Consider the following 23,487-nt stretch of genomic DNA (forward strand, 5'->3'; position numbering starts at 1 on the left):
AACCAGCTCTTGGATTCAGTGATCTTTCGTATAATTTTTTAAGGCTATTTTTGTTTATTTGTGCTCTGGTCTTTATTTAAGTTTCTTCCTTCTATTCACCTTGGGCTTTGTTTGTTGTTCTTTTTCAAGTTCTTTTTAGTGTAAAGTTATATTGTTTATTTGATCTTTTTGTTGTTGTTCTGAGATATGCTTGCAATTCTATGAATTTCCCTCTTAGGTTTGCTTTCCCCATGTCCAACAGATTTTGGATAGTTGTGTTATTATTTTTGTTTGTTTCAAGGTATCTTTTGATTTCTTCCTTGATCTTGTTGTTGGCCCATTCATTGTTTAATAACATGTTATTTAGTTTCCATGTTTTTGCATGTTTTTCAGTGTTCTTGTGATTGGTTTCTAGTTTCATAGCATTGTGATCAGAGAAGGTGGCTGATATGATTTCAATCCTCTTAAATTTACTGAGACTTGTTTTGTGTCCCAGCATTGGTTCATCCTAGAAAACATTCCATATGCACTTGAAAGGTATGTATAATCTGCTGTTTTGGGGTGAAATTCTCTGGAGATATCAATTAAATTCATTTGATCTATTGTATTGTGTAAGGTCATTGTCTCCTTGTTGATTTTCTGTCTGGAAAATCTATCCATTAAAGTCAATGGGAAAATAAATAGCACTGGCTGGTGTGGCTCAGTGGATTGAGTGCTCGCCTGTGAACCGAAGGGTTGCCAATTTGATTCCTGGTTGGGGCACATGCCTGGGTTGCAGCCAGGTTCCCACTTGGGGACAGTGGATACTTCTCTTGCACATTGATGTTTCTCTCCCTCTTTCTTCCTCCCCTGCTCTAAAATAAATAAATAAATAAATAAATAATATCTTTTAAAGTCAATGGGGTGTTAAAATCCCCTACTGTGACGGTAATTCTGTCAGTCTCTCTTTTTATGTCCATCACTATTTGTTTTACATGTCCTGTGTTGGGTTTATGAACATTTACTTGGTTTATATCCTCTTGTTGGACATTCCTTTTATCATTATGCAGTGTCCTTCTTTGTCGTTTACTATATAGCCTTGGTTTTAAAGTATTTTGTCAGCTTTTTTTTCCTTTCTATTTGCATGAAATATCTTTTCCATTCCACTGCTTTTGGTCTCTGTGTATCTTTTGATCTGAGTTGCGTCTCTTGGAGGCAGCATATATATATGGGTCTTGTTTTCTTTGCAATTCAGCTACCTTCTATCTTTTGATTGGAGCATTTAAGCCATTTATATTTAAGGTAATTATTCATAGATACATATTTATTGCCCCTTTAAAAAAACTATTCTGTCGTCTTCTTCCTCCTCCTCCTCCTTCTCCTCCCTCCCATCTCCTCCCTCCTTTCTTCTTCCTTCTTCTTCTTTCTTCTTCCAGGCATGGGAAGCTCTTTATTTCCCTTCAGTTTTAAATGATACCCTTACTGGGCAAAGTAGCCTTGGTTGTAGGTCCTTGCTTTTCATCATCTTGAATATTTCCTGCCAATCCCTTCTGGCCTGAAATGTTTCTGTTGAGAAATCAGATGACAGTCTAATTGGAGCTCCCTTATAGGTAACTACTTGCTTTTCTTTTGCGACTTTTAGGATTCTCTCCTTGTTTTTCTCTTTGCTATTTTCATTATGATGTGTCTTGTAGGCCTCTTTGGGTCCGTCTTGTTTGGGACTCTGTGTACTTCCTGAACTTGTGTGTCTTTTTCCTTTAGCAGACTAGGGAAGTTTTCATTATTTCTTCAAATAGGTTATCGATCCCTTGTTCACTGTCTTCTCTTTCTGGTGTTCCCATGATGTGGATATTGTTACACTTTATGTTATCCCAAAGGTTTCTTAAGCTCCCCTCATTTTTAAAAACTATTTTTTCTTTTTGTTGCTTTGCTTTGGTGTTTTTTTCTAACTTGTCTTCCAAATCACTGATTCAGTCCTCTGCTTCACTTAACCTACTGTTTATTCCTCCCAGTGTAATGTTCAGATGTTTCATTCTTTATTTCTGACAGGTCCTTTTTTATTCTTTCTGTGTCTTTCTTCATGCTATCGAGTGTCCTTATAATCATTACCCTAAACTATATCTCATAAATTGCTTGCCTCCATTTCATTTAATTCTTTTGGAGAATTCTTCTGTTCTTTTATTTGAGGGCTGTTTCTTTGTTTTTCCATTTTAATTGCTTCTTTGTATTTGTTTCTGTGTATTAGGTAAATCTGCAAAGACTGGTATAAACCAGTCTCAAACACTGTCTGTGACAATCCTTGGGCAACCTGTTTGAAGTCATCAGCAAGCCACAGCTTGTGGCTCCTCTGCTGGCCCTGGCTGTGTGCAGAAAGATATAGGCTGCACACTAAGGCTGTCTTTTCCTAGCACTGGGTCTAGGGGAGTGTCAGTTAACTCTCAGAGCTCCCAGAGATCTGCCTTTTCTGTTAGACACAATCACAGACATAGCCTCCAGCTGTACTCAGCAGCCTGGCTTGAGCTCCACAGGGTGGGGTGAGAGTGATTCCTGCAGGTGGGGCTATTGCTTCCCTTAGGCTTCTGCAGTACAGTATTGGGAGTGATCTGTGCAGGGATCCTGGCAGCTGTTTCTTTACTTCTCTCTCCAGAGCCATTAGCCCCAGAATTTTCTCAAGCATCTCTAGCCCTCTCTGCCCTCCCTCTTCCAGAGCCTGGTGTATGTGGCTGCAAATGAGATTTTGTGCGTTGGCTCTTTAAGAGGCTCTCTGCACTTCCAGCTGTCTGCCCCCAGATGGACTGAAAAACCCTGCTGCTTTTCACAGCTGGATGTTATTTGGGTTGCTTTCCCTGCTCTGGCCTGTAGGTGGCGAGCCCAGCGTGGGGTTTAGATCCCACACTTCTCATGGGGAACCCCTTGGCCACTGAAATGTCCCTCTGGAAATTCAGAGGGACATTTCACACTTTGGAGCCCAGTTAAAATATCATAAAATGTTGTTCTTGCTGGGACTCTACTGTAGTTCTAAAATAAACACTCCTCCCATTGTTGTAGGTCTTTGGTTAACTTCCCAAATTCCGAAGAAGTTTATTTTGGTTATTTTTGGCAATGCTCTTGGTGCTTTTTTCGAGGAGTGGATTTTACTGTGCCATTTCAGAAATATTTCCTCCAGGTAAATACTTTTAGAGCAGTTCTTCAATGGCCCTGGCCAGTAGCTCAGCTGGTTGGAGCGTTGTCCAATGCGCCAAGGTTGTAGGTTCTATTCTTGGTCAGGGCACATACAAGAGTCAACCTGTGACCCTGACTGGTGTGGCTCAGTGGATTGATTGTTGTCCTGCAAACCAAAAGGTTGCCAGTTTGATTCCCGGCTGGGGCACATGCCTGAGTTGCAGGCCAGGTCCCTGGTTGGGGGCATGTGAGAAGCAATGGATTGGTGTTTCTCTCACACATTGATGTTTCTCGCCCTCTCTTTCTCCATTCCTTCCACCTCTCTAAAAATGAATACAGTCTTAAAAAAACAAAATAAAATATCCCTTCTGTTCTTAAAAAAAAGTCAACCAGTGAATGAACTATGGGTGGGTGGAGCAACAAATTACTATTTCTCTCTCTCCCTCCCTCCCTGCTTCCTTCCCTTCCTCTTACTCCCTCTCCATCACTCTCTCTCTCAAACCAATCAATAAACTTTTTTTTCAAAAACCATTCTTTGTGACCTCTCTGTAGAACATAGAGTCTTGAGTCATGATTCTAGATTAGAACCAAAGCACATACCAACCAGTCAGTATTTATTGACATTCTTGGATCTGTCTTCAAAGAAATGTTAGCTTTAATGTTATCACTGGTCTGACACAGTACTTACTCTGTGCCTAAACTGTCTCAGAGTACATGAAAATGGAATAGAAATGACATAATTCAGAACTCTTTGGTGTGGATCTAATGGGAATCCACACAAGGGAGAGCCATTTAAGTTAGAAAGTCAGAAGCAGCTTCATAAAGGGCAGTGGAACTTAAATACAGTTACGAAGGAAACATGGTACTGAATCCTTAAAGGAAGACAAGGAAGACAGGCCAGACTGGAGCTCTAACATTAGCATAGTGGAGGAAAACAGTCAGTGTACACCTGCTTTTCTGCTTTACCGGACTTTTGGATTTTACTGTAGTATAATGAAAGATAAAGGGTAGATTTCTTCTACGTTCTAGAAGTGGAAGCTGATTAGTCTAAAAGCCCATTTGACATTCATTAAATATAAGTAAATGAAGTTTTAGGAAAAATAAATGCTCTGGTTTTTTAGGTATGTTTAAATTATTTTGCAGACAGGATTTAAAGTAAAAGAAATGAATTTTTACTGAATTATAAAAATTTTCACGTTGAATATGTGAAGTTTTCCAATATTTTTAGGTGTCATTTGCCAATGCTCTATATTGGATTAGAATATGGATTGACCAATAACTCAAAATTGGCTGAGAGATTCTTTGGCCAAGCTCTAAGCATTGCACCAGAAGATCCTTTTGTTATGCATGAAGTTGGCGTGGTTGCATTTCAAAATGGAGAGTAAGTACTGAAAGGACAAAAGCCCTTCTGTTTCCTTTTAATAAATAGAACAAAACCTCAATCACTAGAGTTTAATCGATCAGAATGACTCTTCAGTAGATTTTTATTTTTAAATGTGTACTCTTTTAGGAGAACGAGGTGGTGGACAGTTAAAAAAAAAGTTCTATCTTGGATTTGTTTAAAAATGCGCAGCCTTGGGTTTTGGTCCCCATTTATTGTGGGCTATCACAAGCTCTTAAATTCCAAGATTGTACAGTTGTTGCTAACCCTGTCAAGTCCCCGAACTCCACAAGATGTCCTCAGGGCACTGCAGAATCTTCATTCTCCTATCTTATTGTTAATTAGGAGGTGGATTCATGCATTTGAGAAAGATTTTCTACAATTTTGAAATGAAAATGTTTTCTGTTTAGTAACCATTTAATCCAAAAACTAAACTAATTAGAGTGGCCTAATCTGAGTTTCCTGGTCATTGAGGTGTTACTGTAGTCTTGGATGTTTATAGGAAGTAATTCAGCGTCATACTCAAAGAGAAATATATCTAAAGCCCTTTGTGCTAAATTAAACATGAATTATAAACAGTAAATTAGTACTACTATACTGGTTTGTTGTGTGTTTGTATATTCTAAAAATTAGATTAGTATTATAAAACAAAGTTTAGAGCTTTTAAAATAATGTATACTAATAATTTAATATACAATCAAGTTATTTTTAACTCCAAAGTCAGTCAAGGCACTCTCACATATGTAGACATACCCGTGTGTCCCAGATTAGGTAAAAAAAATGATGGCTCTGCCTTTTCATTTTCACTCTCCTACTATAAACATGTTCCTTTTTGCATTCTATATTGTGCCGCATTTTTGTGCTTTTTATTGATTATTTTACTGTTTAAAATGGTCCCCCAGTGCAGAGCTGAAATGCGGTCTGGGGTTCTAAGCACAAGAAGGCTATGTTGTGCCTTGGAGAAAATACGTTCATTAGATAAACTTTGTTAAGGCATAAGTTATAGTGCCTTGATTCAGTGTTAATGAATCAACAGTATGTGTTAAATTAGGTATTACTAAACATAGTTTATGTAAACCAGATTATAGGTTGAACAGTTGGGGAGAAAATGTGAGCAGGGGTTTATGGGAGCCTAAGCCGTGTATTGCCCCTGGGAGCAGTGGTTCAGTATGCACCAACACAGTGTGCACGCTCCCTTTATAGAATGACGTCACTGAGAATAATCAGAATTGCCTGTTTCCTAAAATTTTGAACCCCTGTGATATTAATGCCATAAACTAATCATTCGTCATCTGACTTAAAGTTGAATTGTAATAAACTACTTACAAGGCTTACCTAATTTTATTTTCTTATTATTGAAAAGATATAGTCAGATTTTTCTTAAAATGTTTATAGTTGCTAACTTGGATTAACCTGCAGTTTTCTTTCCTTCTACTTTAGATGGAAAACAGCAGAAAAATGGTTTCTTGATGCCTTGGAAAAAATTAAAGCAATTGGAAATGAGGTATTTTATATAATATCTGTAAATACACACACGCATGCGTGAGCGCGCGCACGCACACACACACTCTCTCCTAAGTATGCTTACTGTTGAATGAGGAAAATAATGCACACAACTGTCTTGCCCAGAAAAGAAGTAGCTAATATTTATCATAACAATTGTCAGGCACTTAACTGGTTTGCTGCATGGTACAAAATGAGTTTATTTCTAATTGAGAGTAGGACAGGTGTCGGCTGTTTGTTTCTTAAGAGGCTGTAGTTTTGACATGTGGGAATAATCAGAATATATTTGATTATTATTTGATATAGGGAATGAACGATGGTTAGTGGCAACTGGTGGGTACTGTAGCATGTAACATAATACGTCCTTCTTTAGCACCCAAAGAGCCTCGTCTTTGATTAATGGGGAGATATAGCAGCTGATTCCCATTTTGCTGAAACGGGGCTAGGTGTCATTCAAATTCAGACCTATTGTTTTTCTTTACCTTGTACTTAGTATATACATAAACTTCAGTGTTTGAAAAATTTTCTAGGTTCTATCATTTGAAAGATGTACCCCATGAATTTAGCCCTGGCTGGTTTAGCTCAGTGGATTGAGCGTCGGCCTGCGAGCTAAGTGTCGCTGGTTCGATCTTCCAGTCAGGGTACATCAGAGAAGGAAAACTCTGACTCCAAAAAAACCTCCGCTGCCTTGCGGCATACCTCTTCAGGGGAAAGGCTAAGGGAGTAAACCCTGACAGAAAATCCGGAGCCGGAGTCCCTAAGGCGGTTTGACGTTGTAGTCAACACCGGCAACTCCTGCGGCGCACCTGAAGCCAAGCTGTATTGACTCCGTCTTTCCCTTGGACCTTTCAGCTGCGAAGAGAGGGGGGGTCTGCTGCATGGGCAACAGCAGACCCTCCATATCACCCTGCCCAGGCTCTGTAGCTTCAGCATCATCGCAAGATGTCGATACAACACGGGAGGAGACAGATACCATGTCACTCCCGAGTCAGACTGCACAGCCATTCTCGGCGGTGCAGATAGACTCTTAAGAAGCTACACCATCGTCTCTCGAGACGGACGGCTGCCGACGACGACGACGACCCCATGAATTTGTACTCATGAATTAAACTTCTAGCATGGATGTATATATGCTATATTATTTTAAAATAATAACAATTATAGATATTGTAAACTTCTGTAGGTAAGGGATTTGCATGTTGCTACTTTTCTGGTTTCTGATTCTTTTTATTCATACCTGTTTGGTTTTATTCTGTTCTGATTGTCATTTACCAGTTACATTCTGTTTCTGTTTGGGTGTACTTGCCCACAGCCCATGTTTTTTTTTTGCTGTAGTTCCTCTTAACTGAGACAGACACAGCTCCCTTGGGCTTCCTGCCATGCGGCATTTCACCTGTCCCCATAGACACAGCTTTGCTTATTTTGGTCTCTTTATTTGTCGTATGAACTTAAAAACACTATATTTCTCTGTGTTTGCACATGTATGTATATAAACAGGTTCTTTTCAAAGCTCAGTCTTGGATGGTCTGGGTAATACATGTGTTTTTATTAATATAGGGTTGCCACTTAACACCTTGCCAATTTACCTTAGGATCTTGCTATTCAAACTGGACCAGCCGCATCAGCATTACCTGGGAGCTCTTTAGAAGTGCAGAATCTCAGCTTTACTGATTCAGTATCTGCAGTTTTAGCAAGATCCCCAGGTGATTCTTATGCACAGAAAAGTTTGAGGTGCATTGTCGTAAATGACACTTAAAATTGAAACTATTCTTTGATGATCAGAAGGTGCTTTGGGAGTCTCACAGAAATTTAAAGTAATGATTTTAAGTACCAAAGCACAATACTATTAAACTGTCAGAATGTCCATTAAAAAGTTATGTGAAAAGGAGAAAATACTGTTTGACTTTAGTTATCAACTGTAGAAAATGTCAAAATAACCACAGGAAAGCAGTCATGCCTTAAAGTCATAAAGGATTTGCTTTCATTCTCGTGGGCTGTGCCTCCCAGAGCCAGGCCCAGGAGAGTTAGACATTGTGGCTCAGGTCTGTTTATTCATTTAGTTAAGAATTACTTAATGCATGTTGACTGTGTCCTGAGCTCTGAGCTAGGCATTGGTAGGCAGTAGGGAATTGGTTTGATATTTCCTGCCCTCGGATCTATTGAGGAATGCACATAAGTAAATTGGCAATGATAGAGTGTACAAAAAGGGCTGTGATTGAGGAAATAAGGGGACCCACATAGAGGGGCAGTTAACCCAGACTTGGGAGTGGTTCAGGAAGGCCTGGATACAACAACAGATACCTCAGTCCTAAGGATGATTGATGTAAACCAGGCAGAAGTGAGGAAAAGGGTATTTTAGCGATAGGGAATGGTGTGTGCAAAGTTGGAGCTAATTCAGTATAGCCTGGATTTTAAGTTCATAGAGAATGTCAAGAAATGGGGCAAGAGCTTTTAAGGGCCTTGGAGGTGACATTCAAGTCTGCACCTTATCCTGAGGGGGAGGGACGACCAAAGGTTTAAGAAGGTCAGCAGGGTCAGGCTTGTCTGACTGGGGCCCAGATAAGACTCGTTAATGGGCGGTTGTAGTTATGCCACAGAAGCTGATAAACAAGCCCTGGTGATGGCTGGAGGGGTCAGGGATGACATGGGTGCTGTGTACTGACGGCAGGGCACTCAGGAGGAGGTAAGGTTAGGGGGCTGGAATGGCATGAGAGACATGGTAAGAGTTTAGCTTGTGGCTCATTGAATTTGAAGTGCTTGTGAGATTTCTAAGGAGAAATATTGAGTAGGTAGAATGAAAGCTCTGGGCCGGAGGTACAGAAATTTAAACTTCGCCGTAGATGAGCTCTTTGGCAAAATTGTGCTAATAAAATAATGCCCTCGGGAAGTGTCAGTAGTAGTAAAGAAAGATGGAAAAACCGACCAATACTCCTGCTTAGTGCTGTACAAGCACCAGGAGAGAGTCCAGCTTGTACAGATATGTGAAATAATGCGATGCAAACAGGCCAAGCCGAAAAGTGACCTCTGTGGTTCATGGGTTTGATGATGCTGTGTTTCAGGTAACTGTTGACAAATGGGAACCTTTGTTGAACAACTTGGGGCATGTCTGCAGAAAACTGAAGTAAGTGAAATGGAGAATTTTCAGAAATACTCTTTGTAACCAAAAGTTTACTTTGTTTTGTGTAGCATTTTCCATATTTTTACTTTATGAGATCCTCCATCTTCCTTGTACTTGGCTGCTCAGCTATAACAAGCCTCAAAGTAGTTTTTATTATCTCTGTTGGTATAATTTCTTAGTAGTATATTGAGAATCATAATAACCTTTATTTTTTATGATTTTTTTCTGAGTTTTGCAACTTATTTATTAAAACCTTATACATACATTTTTTGTAGATTCTAAAACCATAATTTTTTCCAAAAATGTTTTTGTCCCACATCACAGAATAATTATTATAGCAAAGGAGTATGTAAGTCACTCAATTTTCTTTTCAGTGTGTTTGAGATGGAATTATTTGCTCATTTGGTAAACATTACCTCATCTGCTTCTTCCCCTTCTTCATCATAATCATCATCGTCTTCAGTAGCTTCTCCAGTAAAGTACAATACTGATCTTGGGATTATACACTCACGTAATAAGTGACTGATTTCAAAGTCTGCAGCAAGGATAGCTTCAGCAGCATCGTTTAGATTGTCACTCTCGGGAGCTTTAGGAGTGGCAAAAAAATGAAAGAATGATTGGGAACTGTTTTGGTCACAGCACGATCTGTCCCACATCCCTTGTATTTCTGCTTTTTAATGGTTTTCAAAGTGACATTCTTCCCTTTTTTCCAATCTTATCTGGCACTCTGTACAACCCATAATTCCTGGTCCATCAAAAGAAAAGGAATCAGAATCATCTGATTCTGACCTCATCCTACATGTCTTTGTCAACATTTCTTCGTGAAATATTCATTGGGTTTTAAGTGGATTTCTGAAACAAAGCTGGCCAGCATCTGATCACTTCACTTTAATATCTTTCAAGTGCTTCAGAATAGGCTCATTATGTTTCTGAGCCATATCACTGAGCAAGTCAACATTCTTGAAAATAGTCAACCAAAAATCGGGAATTCCCTTGGGGTCTTGTTTTTCTTCATCCTTTTTCTCATCTTAAATCTTGGCCTTTCAGCTCCTCCAAAATTTCATCTTCCTCATCCGGTTTCCATTCACATTCTTCTTCTGTAGGTTCATAAATTGCATTAATGATCTTGAATTGCTAAATCAAATAAAGACTGATAGAGCACAGCATACTTTCTTTCAAGATTATGCACCTCCTCATAGAACTTGGCTTTTATCTGTGCACATTTAACTTGAAGGTTTATGAGAGCATTCACTTGTCTCTTAAGTAAGTACCTTAGGCAAGCTTTCAATGTATCCTGTTGGTGTTTCTACCAGACCATCAAGTTTTTCTTGGAGGGCAGCAAGAGTCTGAGGATTTTGCGTAATCTGAACAGTCAGCTTATGCAGTTCGATTTTTATTTCTTCACCAGTTTCTTTTTCTTCTATTTCTTCAACGTCATCCAAATCTTGGTCAAGTTCAGACTGTTCTTTGTTGTCAATGTCTGCGTATTGTAAGAACTCCAAATATCAGTGGCCAGTTTGGGAAGCCAGACAGCTGGAGCTTCACAGTCAGAGACTCAGGGTGGTAGTGGGAACTTTTATTTTTTAGATTAAAAATTTTTTAATGTTCAAAATTAATTTGGAAGAATTAGGACAGTAGGATCTAATTAAAACCATATCTACATTCTCATTCACTGTTTTCCTCTTGATAACAGTTTTGTGGTATGAGAAACAGATGGCAGTTGAAAAATAGATTCTTTGGTTAACTGACTTAGGTAAACTCTAGGTTACTCAAAATTTAACAGGTTTTTCTATTTCAGGATTCCTTGGAATCTTTACTGTGTATATGAGCTACAGCATATCTCAAACCTTATTGAGCACAAAACCTTTTTTTCACAAAAGATTTTACAGGGAAAGTATTCCAGAGAACTTAAGAAAATGCTGTTCCAAGTAACTACTTTGGACCTTAAAGCAAAACTTTTTAGTTGTTTTTCACCACCCTTGCTGTGGGAGGTTTGACTTCACATAAAGAGATCTTGCCCCATGATAAATAGGACACAGGCCCAAGAGTCAAGAATTAGGTTCTGGTTCTAGTCTCCTGCTAAGCATCCAAAGGAATGCAGCTGATATCCCTGCAGGAGTCCCCTCTACTGATTGGGCGAGCAAGGCAATGTTAAGATACACAGAAGTGTGTATGAAGTACCATTGCCAGTCTGGACTGTTATTCTGATATAGGAAAGTGTTTGTTTTTAATGCTCATCTGAGACTTAGGAATTTAGTACTTTTACTGAACCCACTTATTGTTTTCTCTCTTTCTTCCTGTCCTCTTCCCCTCCCCTTGACTCCCCCCTCTCTTCTCTTACAGAAAGTATGCTGAGGCATTGGATTATCACCGCCAGGCATTGGTGTTAATTCCGCAAAATGCATCCACCTATTCTGCCATAGGGTATATCCATAGTCTGATGGGCAACTTTGAAAATGCTGTGGACTATTTCCATACAGTATGTCTGTCGTTTGTACCTAACTTTACCACTTTAATCATTTTTTTTAAAAAGATGTTTTCTAGGCAATGTTCTGTTACTTTACAATTTTAAAATTTGTTAGGCAACCTTGTATTTTATTGTTTTATTTTCAGATAAAAGCATGAGTCTCTTGTGCAATATTCATCAAATTAGAAACAAATGTGAGACTTGTCTTACGTGTGCAATAAGACATAGTAGTGTCCTGTGGTGTTTGTCAGCCCAGTCTGAGTTGCACGTTAGTTGGGAGTACAGAAATTCATGTTGCACAGTGAGAGCCTTTTGGGAATTCTAGTCTTTTTATTTATGACTTAAAATTAATTCCCTTACACTACTTCCATAGATGAACAAAACAGTCTGCATTTATTACAAGGAAAGAATCTCTCCTTGATCTGTATGTTGTAGTTCATTAAATGTAAGACATCATTAATAAGCAAGATGACCACAAAAACAAACAAGAAAAACCACTGCCACTTAAATTTTAACATAATTCTTTCCTGTCACTTAGTTGTTCATTTTTTTGTCCTTAAAAAACACGCTCCATTGGACATACTAGGATATGGATTTTTATCAGAGATCACTCTAGCACCTACATAAAAAAAAAATAAGTGACATAAATAGTTAAGATATTTAATTCTTCACATTCAGAGTTTTGTTCTTCTAAATCACTTTTGAACCAGGTGGTCAATACCTTGGTTTTCCCAAAGTGGTGCCCTGGTGCCAGCACACCCTGCTGTTGACTCAGGTTCCTTCTAGCCAAAGACATTGGCTCTGCAAATGTTATGCTGCCAGAAAGTGTCAACAGAAAATTTTTAGACAACAGCCACAAATCACGTATCTTCTGTGGCTCCCTTACATACTTTGTAGTCTAGCCTGTGCTGTTAACATGGCCACCGAGCCTGAGCCTGTGTTGCTCTCACCGGACACTGTCCTCACAGCTGTGGCCAGTGGGCAGCAGTAGTAAGAAGCCAGCAGCTGTAGGACATCCCATGTTCAGAAAAGTTAGAATTTAAAAAAATGTGGGTCTTAGAATTGATTAAATAACTGTATTTGAAGGAAGATAAAGAGTGAGGAAATGTATTATTTCAAAGATAAATTCATGGGTGATAGATTTTTAACCGATGTTAAAGGGTTGATTAGAGATTTTCAAGTGAGGTGCCACTATGATGACCAGAATACCGGGCCCGTCAGGAGTGTGGACTAAGCAAATTTTCTAGTTTGTGTGATTTTTCAAATATGTATATTTGAATGTTGCATAATTTATTTATCTCCTGTGATTTAATTAACACAGAAGCTTGGAGGGCTCTACATGGAGATGGAGTTTTCATAATTTTTTTGGAGGAGGGGGATTTTAAATGTAAGAAATAGAATAGAATAGTATAATGATTCTCCACATAGCCATCACCCAACTTCCACAGTCATTAACTCCTGACTCTTCTGGTTTCAGCTGTATCCCCAGTAACAGCCTCCGTCTACTGTTCCCTAGATTTCCTGGAGTATATTGAATTGAGTTGAGCAGGGGTATTTTGAAACAAAAAAGAAGGAAACATATTTTCTTGTAATAACCATGCTGAATCTTTTCTGGCAGGCCCTTGGTCTCAGGCGAGATGATACATTTTCTGTTACAATGCTTGGTCATTGCATTGAAATGTACATTGGTGATTCTGAAGCTTATATTGGTAAGATTATAATTATTTTCATTGATATTATATTCTGTCTTTTAGATTGTTTTATATTTAGGTTTCTCAAATTTTTGTGTAAGGTTCTAAGTTTATCTTTCTAACCATTCTAACTATATTAATATCAAGAAACTGCATTTATTTTCTTGGAACAGTGCTGTGAGAATTAATGACTCAAGTATTAGTTCACTTTAAAGTTGAGTACTTGGTATATGCAAAATACTATTATAGAATATGTGTAGAACACTCATATATGTGAAATAATCTAATTGCATTATGGAAAATATTGGGGACATTTTTCTAATAAATAAAGGGCTCTGGCCTTAATATTTTATAATGCAGGATATAGCATCTTAATTTACATTTCAGTGGAATATTAAGTTGGCTTACATTCACTTTAAAGTGTTCTATAATTTTTTAAATTATTTTTTGATGACAAGCAAGTCATAAATTTGGATGGAATTGGTGTACTTGGACACTCATATAATTACAAACATTGTAAGGTAAAGAGGTACGATGAGGTTAAATTTTGAGATGTGAACTTTGGAATAGACAAAGATTTCTTTAACAAGACAAATTCATAGAAAAATGTTATATTGGGCTTCAATAAAGTTAAGAACTGTTAATCAAAAACACTAACATTAAGAGAGTGAAAAGACGTGTGATACATTGGGAGAAGTTACTCATAATACATAGACCTGTCTAGAATACAGAAGAAGTCCTACATATCAGGAAGAAAAAGTTCAATAAAAAATGAGTCAAGCTCTGGCAGGGTAGTTTAGTTGGTTAGAGCATCTTTCTGTTAAGCCAAGGTTGCAGGTTTGATCCCTGGTCAGGGCACATACAAGAATCAACCAGTGAATGCACAAATAAGTGGAACAAGAAATCGATGTCTGTATGTCTGTCTCTCTCAAATTAAAAAAAAAGAGTTAAAAACTGGCAAAATACTTGAACAGGGGCTTAACCAAAGAGGATATCCATATAGTTACAAAGCAAATGAAGGTGCTAATATCATTACTTACTAGAGAAATGAAATTAAAACCATAATGAGATAACCACTGCACACTTGCCAGAATGGCTAAATTTAGAAATACTGGTAGTACCTAGCATTGGCGATGATACGGAGCAACTGGAACTCTTGTATTTATTTGATTATATGTAGGTTCATAAACAGATAAACCTGTTTGGAAAACTGTTTAACATATCTACTAAAGTTATTCAGGCCTATTAAATCAGTTATCAGTTGCTGCTTAACAAACCACTCCAACAAAGATATATTTCTCAAAGTTTTTTGGGTTGATTGTTGGCTCTTGATGGTCTCATTCAGTTATGCAACTGTGATCAGCAGGCAGTTTGCAGGGCTTTTAATCTGAGATGGACTCATACATTAGTGGGGACCTCAGTTGACACAGCTGGGCCTCTCCATGGGCCTTTTATCACAGGGTTCTTCATAGCATGGTGGTCTCAGGGTTCTAAAGGACATGAGGTAAAGTTCAAGATTTCTTGAAAGCTAGAAGTTACACAAAATCACTTCCATCACATTCTATTCATCAAAACAAGTCATGTGATTTAAGTGCAGAGTCAGCCTGAGAGAGGGTTATTCAAGAGTGGCAGAGGTGCCAGGAGGTGTTGACTCATGGGGGGTGGGGAGCATTGGTCTTACGGTAGTGATCTATCATACTGACCTTATGATGTAGCAGTTTACTCCCAAGTATATGCCCAACAGAAACAAGGGCCCCAGTAAGCCAAAGTTCACACACAAGATGGTTCATAGCAGCTTTACTCTTAATAGCACCTAACTGGAAATAACAGAATGTCCACCAATAGGAGAATGGAGAAATACATGTTGGTATACTTATACAATGGAATACTACACAATTAGAATTAAAAGGACTAACTTCTGAATCGTGTTGTAACATCGATGAATCTCTCAAATTCTGATGAAAAATACATACTGATTAATTTCACTTATATGAAGATTAGTAATAAGCAAAACTAATTAATGATAGAAAAATCAGATCAGTGATTACTTTTGGCTTGGAAAAGGGAAATATTCACTAGAAGCAGCATGAAGTGTTTTCTAGGAACTGGAAGTATTCTGTTTTGATCTGGTGGTGGTTATGTGGGCTTATTCATAAGTGAGAATTCATCCAGCTGTGCACACTTCACGGTTTGTAGGTTATGACTCAGTATTTTAAATTTAAAAAACGAAAAAAGAAGCTTAAGCTCTGGCATCCTAAAGACCGTAGGTTGAAATCTCAGCTCTGCCACTCAGTAGCCCTGTGGCTTTGGGGTGTGCCTGAGCCTCAGTTTCCTCATTTGGTTGGGTTGTGATGCTTATATGCAAAATTTCTGTACAGCTAAGTGAGGTCTGGAAATACGATACTGAGTAAGACACTTTTTACCTGTCCTCACAAAGCTAATACTTTTACAGAGATTTCCAAGTGTATCATTCAGTACAATTGGAAATCTCTGATTTTATGTCCTCCATCTCTGATTTTATGTCCTCCACTACTTTTTATTGAGGTATAACTGACATATAACATACAAGTTACAGCTTTACAACATAATGATCTGATATTTGTATATATTACAAAATGAGCATCACAGTAAGTCTAGTTGACATTTGTCACCATACGTAGTTACAGAATTCTTTTTTATGTTGAAACTTTTAAGATCTACTCTCAGCAACTTTCAAATATGTGATATAGTATTTTTATTATTTTTTTATTTAAAAAAATATTTTTTAGATTTCATTAATTTTTTTCTAGCAAGAAGGGAAGGGAGAAAGAGAGAGAAACAAACAGCAATGTGTGGTTGCCTCTCGCGTGCCCCCAACCTGGGACCTGGCCCACAACCCAGGCGTGCCCTGACTGGGAATTAAACCAGCGACCCTTTGGTTTGCAGGCCAGTGCTCGATCCACTGAGCCACACCAGCCAGGGTGAAATATGTGATATAGTATTATTAACTCTAGTCACTACGCTGTACTATTTTTATTTTTAGAAGGCTTATATGTCATTATCTGTCAAAATATCTATTAATTTGAACTGTATAAAATTGTCATTTTGTTTATGTCAAATGTTTGAACCTAATATATCTATTCAGAATCTTTTTTCCATTCTAAAGATTTTGATATGTGGGAAATATATTTCCCTTCACTGTGGTTTTTATATGTGTAAGACTTGTGACTATACTAATGCCAAAATGCCCACAGCTTTCGTCTGTAACAGCTGACAAAAAGTTTCCCTCAGGTTCCTGTATCAGTATTATAGGGTCTTTGGGTATGGGGTGGCTATTGAGCCATGCTGGAATTTGAAACTGCGTGTACTTCTAGAAGTCTTCCCAGTTGTTTCCCTTGCTAAAAAAAGAAAAAGAAGAGGAAAATGATGGGAACATATTTTTCCTTCTGAGCTATACTTGTGCTTTTAAAAGTACCATTTGACTTAAATGATAGAGGCAATGTTATGTAATGAAATGACAGTGAAATAATGGAATTTCTTACTATGGTGTTTCTTTTTAGGAGCAGACATTAAAGACAAATTAAAATGTTATGACTTTGATGTGCATACAATGAAGACACTAAAAAACATAATTTCACCTCCGTGGGATTTCAGGGAATTTGAAGTAGAAAAACAGACTACAGAAGAAACGGGGCTTACACCACTGGAAACCTCAAGGAAAACTCCAGATTCCAGACCTTCTTTGGAAGAAACCTTTGAAATTGAAATGAATGAAAGTGATATGATGTTAGAGACATCTATGTCAGACCACAGTACGTGATTCCCAAATGGGTCCTGATTTTGTTTTGTCCTAGAGTAGAATAGGTCAGTGTTCCTCACATTCTTGTCATGTCTTAAGAATTTCCCATTTCTTCACATGAATCCAGACTATACCTCTACATTTAGGAATGGAGACCTGCCTTAAGAGACTGAACAAGCAGCACACCTTTGCAGCAGATATTTTCTGATTCTACAAAACAGTTATACATAGTGGAATAAAGAAGGTAAAACATCTATTCTGTCTTTTTTTTTTTTTCCAGTAAACTTTTATTTTGGACTGTTTTTTCATTTACAGAAAAACTGCAGAGCTTCTATATACCAGTCAGGAGTTTCCTGCCATTGTTAATATCTTACATTACCATGGAACCCTTGTTGTAACTAAGAAGCCTACATTTTTTTTGTTACTAGTAACAACTCCAGACTTTATTTGAATTTCACCAGTTTTTGCATTATTGTACTTTTTCCCCAGCATCCCATCCATCGGCCACACAACACTGAGCTGTCCCATCTCGTTAGGCTCCTCTTTGTAAGAACAGAGTCCTTCAGAAGGCCATTAAGGTGTGGCGAGCAGGAAAAAAGTTTATTGGGAGAATCAGCAAGCGGGAAGGGAGCCCTGCCGCGGGTGGTTAGGACTCCGAGCTTTGCATGTCAGGGGGGGAGCCCTGCCACGGGTGGTCAGGACTCCGAGCTCCTAGGGGAGAGGGGGGTTACTTTATAGGGGGAAGAAAAAAGGGATTTTTGAGTTTAGTCGGCCGTTTGGTTACCTGGCAGCTGCGGGTGAAATGGGCTGATCAAAGCAGAACGAGGCTCAGTTTCAAGCACCCTGTTATCTCCCAGGCAGCTGCAGGCACGAGGTGGGGGGAAGGGGGAACATGGGAACTGGGGATGTCACTCTTGACTGAGACAGTATCTCAGACTTCTGTCTCCTGATGTGGATGGTTTTGAGGAGGACTTGTCATATTTTGTAGAATATTCCTCAGTTTGAGTTTGTGTCATACATTTCTCATGATTTGACTGGGGTCATGCATGATTACTTCTGGGTTTAGGGAAAATAATATCACAGATATGAAGTACCTTTCTCATCACGTCATGTCAGAGTACATAATAACTTATTAAAGATGGTGTTAACCTTGATCACTTGGTTATGATGGTGTCTGCCAAGTTTCTCCACTGTAAAGTTACTGCGTTTTCTATTCTTTAGAAGCAGTCGCTAAGTCCAAGTGACCCTAAGTAGGACCAGGGTGTTGATGCTCCACCACCTGGAAGAGGGTATATCTGCACATATTATTTGGAATTCTTCTGTGATGAAAATTCATCTTTTCTCTCATTTATTCAGTCATTTATTATGGACTCATGTATGTATGTATGTTTTATATTTTAGGTTATAAGTCCTGTGCAATATAATTTATTGTGCAGCTTTAATTATTTCAGCTTTGGCCATTGGGAGCTCTTTCAGTGTTGCTCCTGTGGCATGCCCAATCCATTTTTTGTTTTGTTTTCTTTACTGTGGTAATTATATATATATATGTATATATATATATACACACACACACACACATATATACCACACCAGTTGAAGATGGGGATATGGGAGGCAGAATATAGGAACTTTGTGCTTTTTGTTCATTTTTCTGTACACCTACACTGCTCTAACAATAAAGTGTGAGTGTGTGTTGGATATACCTATAGATAGACCTTTTAAACATTTTCAGGTATGCAATTTAGTGGCATTTATTTCCAATTCTTTTTCATCACCCCAAACAGAAACATTGTACGCATTAAAGAAGTAACTCTCCACTCATCCCTCCTCTCAGCCCCTGCTGACCTATAATCTACTTTCTCTGAATTTGCCCATTCTAGGCAATTTCATATGAGTGGAATCATACAATATTTGTCCTTTTCTGTCTGGTTTATTTTACTTAGTGTAATATTTTTAAGGTTTAGCCAAGTTGTAGCTTTTATTAGAACTTATATTTTATGCCTCTGGTTGGTATGGCTTAGTTCAAGTGTCGTCCTGTAGACTGAAAGATTGCAGGTTCGATTCCCAGTCAGGGTACATAACCAGGTTGTGGGTTTGATCCGCCTTTGGGGCATGTACAAGAAAGCAACTGGTTGATGTTTCTCCCTCACATGGATGTTTCTTTCTCACTTTCTCTCTTCTCCCCCTTCCTCTCCCTCTAAAAGCAATGAAAAAATGTCCTTGGGTGAGGATAATAAACTTTTAAAAAGAACTTTTTTATGGCTGAATAATATTCCATTATATATGTACATACAGTACATTCAGCTGTGGATGGACACTTTGTTTCCACCTTATGGTTATCATGAGTAATACTGCTATGAACATGGGTATATGAATATGAATCCATGTTTTCAGTTCCTTGGGTATATATCTATGACTGGAATTGCTAGGTCATAATAATTCTGTGCTTAACTTTTTGAGGACCAGCAAATGTTTTCCATGTGGCTGTAGCATTTTACATTCCCACCATTGAAGCATAAGGGTTCCAGTTTTTGTGTATCCTCATGAATGCATTTTACTGTTTCTTTTTATTATAGCCATTCTACTCGGTGGAAGTAGTATCATGTATTGGATTAATTTGTCTTTTCCAAATGACTAGTGATGTTGAGCATCTTATCCCCGTGCTTATTGGTCATTTGTATATCTTTGGAGAAATGTTTGTTCAAGTCCTTTGCCCATTTTAAAATTGGGTCGTTTATTTTTTGTTGGAGTTGTAGGTGTTCATTATAGATTTTGGATATTAAGCCTTTATCAGATATATGATTTACACATATCTTCTCCAAAAGTTTTTAATTTAATGAAGTCCAATTTATTTTTTTCTTGTTGACTGTACTTTGGTGTCATGTTTAAGAAACTACTGCCAAATTCAAGTTCATGCACAATTTCACTTATGTTTTCTTCTAAGATTTTAATAGTTTTTGCTCTTAAATTTAGGTCTTTGACCCATTTTAAGTTAATTTTTAAAATGTTGTAGGTTATGGATCCATTTTCATTCTTTTGCATGTGGAGATTCAGTTTTCCTAGCATAATTTCCTTCATCTCCCTACTTAACTCCATCTGTGATTGAAAGTGGGTGTTGAAATTTTCAAGTCCTCTTGTAAAACTATTTCTTCATTCAATTCTGTCCATTTTTCGCTTCATAAATTTTGGGGTTCTCTCAGTGAATACATATATGTTTATGCTTGTAGCTACTTGAACAGTTGACTCTTTTATCTGTATATAATGCCCTTTTTTGCCTGTTTAATAGTTTTGACTTTTTAAATTTGATTATTAGAATAGCCAGTCAAGCTCTTTGTTACTGTTTATATGAAATATTTTTTCCATCACTTTGCATTCATCCGCTTTGTGTCTTAGTATCTAAAGCAAGTCCCTTCTAGACAGCATACAAGTGAATCATATTTTTATTAACTGGAGAATTTAATCCATTTACATTTAAAGTAATTACTGATAAGGAAATACTTCTGCAATTTAGCTATTAGCTTTTCATAAGTATTGCATGGTTTTTGTTCCTCAGCTTCCTTTTTACTGCATTATTTCATACATAGTTAATTTTTTTGTGAGCTGTGCCACTTTAATACTCTACTTTTTGGGTTATTTCTTCATGGCTACCTTGGGGATTACAATTTACATCTTAAACTTACTACAATTTAGTTGTAGGAATTTCATTTAGGTGTTTTTATTTTTTAATCCACACCCGAGGACATGTTAGAGAGAGAGAAAAGGTAGGAAAGAGAGGTAGAGAAACATCGATTGGTTGCCTGTCATACATGCCCCAACCAGGGACTGAACCTGCAACCTAGGCATGTGCCCTGACTGGGACTCGAACCCACAACCTTTCAGTTTCCTGGATGACTCCAAACAACTAAGCCACACCAAACAGGGCTTCATTTAGTTTTTCTTTTTTTTTTAAGTATATTTTATTGATTATGTTACAGTAGTCCCAATTTTTTTCCCCTTCACTCCCCTCTACCCAGTACTGCCCTTCCCTCCAGGATTCCCACCCCCCCTTATTTATGTCCATGAGTCATGCATTTAAGTTCTTTGGCTTTACCCTTTCCTATGTTATTCTAACTTCCCCCTGTCTATTTTGTACCAAACAATTATGCTTCTTAATTTCTGCACCATTTCCTTATTTCTCCCCCTCCCCCCTCCCAGCTGATAACCCTCCAAATGATCCCCATATCTATGATTCTGTTCCTATTCGGGTTTGCTTCATTGGATTTTGTTTTTATTTTTTAGACTCAGTTGTTGTTTGTTGTCATTTTAATGTTCATAATTTTGATATTTTTCTTAAGTCCCTTTGACATTTCATATAATAATAGCTTGGTGATGATTAACTCTTTTAGCTTTACCTTGTCTGGGAAGCACTTTATCTGCCCTTCCTTTCTAAATGATAGCTTTGCTGGATAGAGTAATCTTGATTGTACATCCTTGTTTTTCATCACCTTGAATACTTCTTGCTAGCCTCTTCTTGTCTGCAAAGTTTCTTTTGAGAAGTCAGCTGATAGTCTTATAGGCACCCCTTTGTAGGAAGCTCTCTTCTTTTCTCTTGCTGCTTTTAAGATTCTCTCTTTATCTTTCACCTTTCACATTTTAATTATGATGTTTCTTGGTGTGGTCCTTTTTGGGTCTAGCTTATTTGGGACTCTCTGTGCTTCCTGGACTTCTATGTTTATTTCCTTCACCAAATTTGGAGTGTTTTTCTTCATTATTTTCTCACATAAGTTTTCAGTTTGTTGTTCTTCCTCTTCTCCTTCTGGCACCCCTGTGGTTTGGATGTTGGCATGTTTAAAGTTGTCCCAGAAGTTCCCAAGCCTCTTCTCATTTTTTTCATTTCTTGTTTCCTCATTTTGTACTGGTTGACTGGTTTTTTCTTCCTTATGTTCCAAATCATTGATTTGAACTCCGATGTCCTTCCCTTCACCATTGGTTTTGTGTGGATTTTCCTTCGTTTCGTTTAGCTTAGCCTTCACTTCTTCCCTTATGCATTTGCTGTATTTAAGCATATCTATCAAGCCTGTGAGCATCTTTATCACCAGTGTTTTGAACTCTGTGTCTGTTAGGTTGGCTGTCTCCTCGTTGCTTAGTTCTCCCACTGGAACCTTGATCCGTTCCCTATTTTGGGCCATACTTCTCCGTCTCCTCATCTTTATAGGCTCCTGTTTTTGTTTGCCCCTGTGTCTTAGGTAGAGCTGTCGCTCCTGTTACGTTATAAGGGGTGGAGCCTTAGGTATTTGTCAGTAGAGGGCGACCTATTTTACCACGTTATGGCACTGTGGGGGAGGGGTCTGGGAGGGAACAATGCCGCTTGCTCAGTACTCACCCCTTTTAGAGTCACTTCTCCCATTTTGTATTGGATTGGCACCTCTCTAGCTGTTGCCCTGGCCATCGTTCCCAGAGTGGGTGGGTCTGCGGATGTTCTGGGACCATGGGGGGCCCTTAAAACAAGCAGACTCTGCTGAAAGACCGGCAGTTTCTCCCTCTGCCTCAACGCCCATTGGTTTACACAGTCAAAAGCGATGAGGCTCTATTTTCCCCGGCGCAGGGACCATGAGCTGCGCAGTCTCGTCTGGTGCTGGGAGCGCTCCTCAGGTGTCCCTCAAACTTTTTAAAATGTGTGACTGTGCTTTCCACCTGCCTGTGCTGCTGCCGCTGCTGCCATTGCTGCTGCCACCACACCGCATCCTCTTCTGCCCCAGCTCCGCCCCTCCTACCTGTCTGGTTGAGTATTTCTTCTTTATCTCTGTTTGTTGGACTTCCATGCAGCTCGGTTTTCTGGAACTTCTGGTTGTCTCTAGTTTTTAGGTAGTTGTATTCCTTCTTAGTTTTGGACGGAGATGCAGCATGTCTGTCTAGGTCTCCATCTTGGCTGGAAGTCCTCCGTTTAGTTTTAATAGCATAAAAACTGATGCTGTACACCTCCATCCCTGTCCCTTTAATATTGGTATCGTCATTGGTTTGTAATTATTCTTTTAGTCATTTGAATTTTAAAGTATATAGGAAAAGAGGCGTTAGAACCAAAAATATACCAAATACTAGCTTTCATTCTTACCTATACAGTTATCTTTACCATTGTTCCTTATTTCTTTATATGATTTAAAGTTACTGTTTAACCTCTTTCCATTTCAGTCAAGGGCATCAAATTTATTATAGGGCGTGTCTAACAGTAACAAACTCCCTGAATTTCTGTTTATTGAGAGTGCCTTAATTTCTCCCTCATTCTTGAAGGGTAGTTTTACCAGACATGAATGGTTGGTTGACAGTTTTTTTCTTCAGAGCTTTAAATATATCATCCTACTGCCTTCTGATATTGTTTCTGATGAGAAGTCAACTCTGAATTATGTGGAGGCTCACTTGTAACTTCTGATGAGTAACTTCTTGCTACTTTCA

The 23,487-nt window shown here is 38.3% G+C and overlaps 1 protein-coding gene and 1 pseudogene across 1 annotated transcript in view; one reads left to right on the forward strand and one right to left on the reverse strand.

Annotated features, from left to right (window-relative positions):
• The window catches only part of CDC16 (cell division cycle 16), a 38,808-nt gene extending 21,496 nt beyond the window's left edge, over nt 1-17,312 (forward strand). The window contains exons 13-19 of the mRNA XM_090258388.1: nt 4,349-4,501; nt 5,942-6,005; nt 9,064-9,125; nt 11,466-11,601; nt 13,208-13,298; nt 16,820-17,071; nt 17,186-17,312. Of these exons, the coding sequence (XP_090114514.1) occupies nt 4,349-4,501; nt 5,942-6,005; nt 9,064-9,125; nt 11,466-11,601; nt 13,208-13,298; nt 16,820-17,071; nt 17,186-17,223 (796 nt within the window). The 3' untranslated portion in view covers nt 17,224-17,312. The remainder of the gene's footprint in view (nt 1-4,348; nt 4,502-5,941; nt 6,006-9,063; nt 9,126-11,465; nt 11,602-13,207; nt 13,299-16,819; nt 17,072-17,185) is intronic.
• Nucleotides 9,441-11,306, reverse strand: LOC149996372 (nucleosome assembly protein 1-like 1 pseudogene; annotated as a pseudogene).
• Nucleotides 17,313-23,487: the final 6,175 nt, after the last annotated feature.

The sequence above is a fragment of the Furipterus horrens genome, unplaced genomic scaffold (assembly GCF_987537825.1).
Source record: "Furipterus horrens unplaced genomic scaffold, mFurHor1.1.pri manual_scaffold_12, whole genome shotgun sequence".
Classification (NCBI taxonomy): Eukaryota; Metazoa; Chordata; class Mammalia; order Chiroptera; family Furipteridae; genus Furipterus; species Furipterus horrens.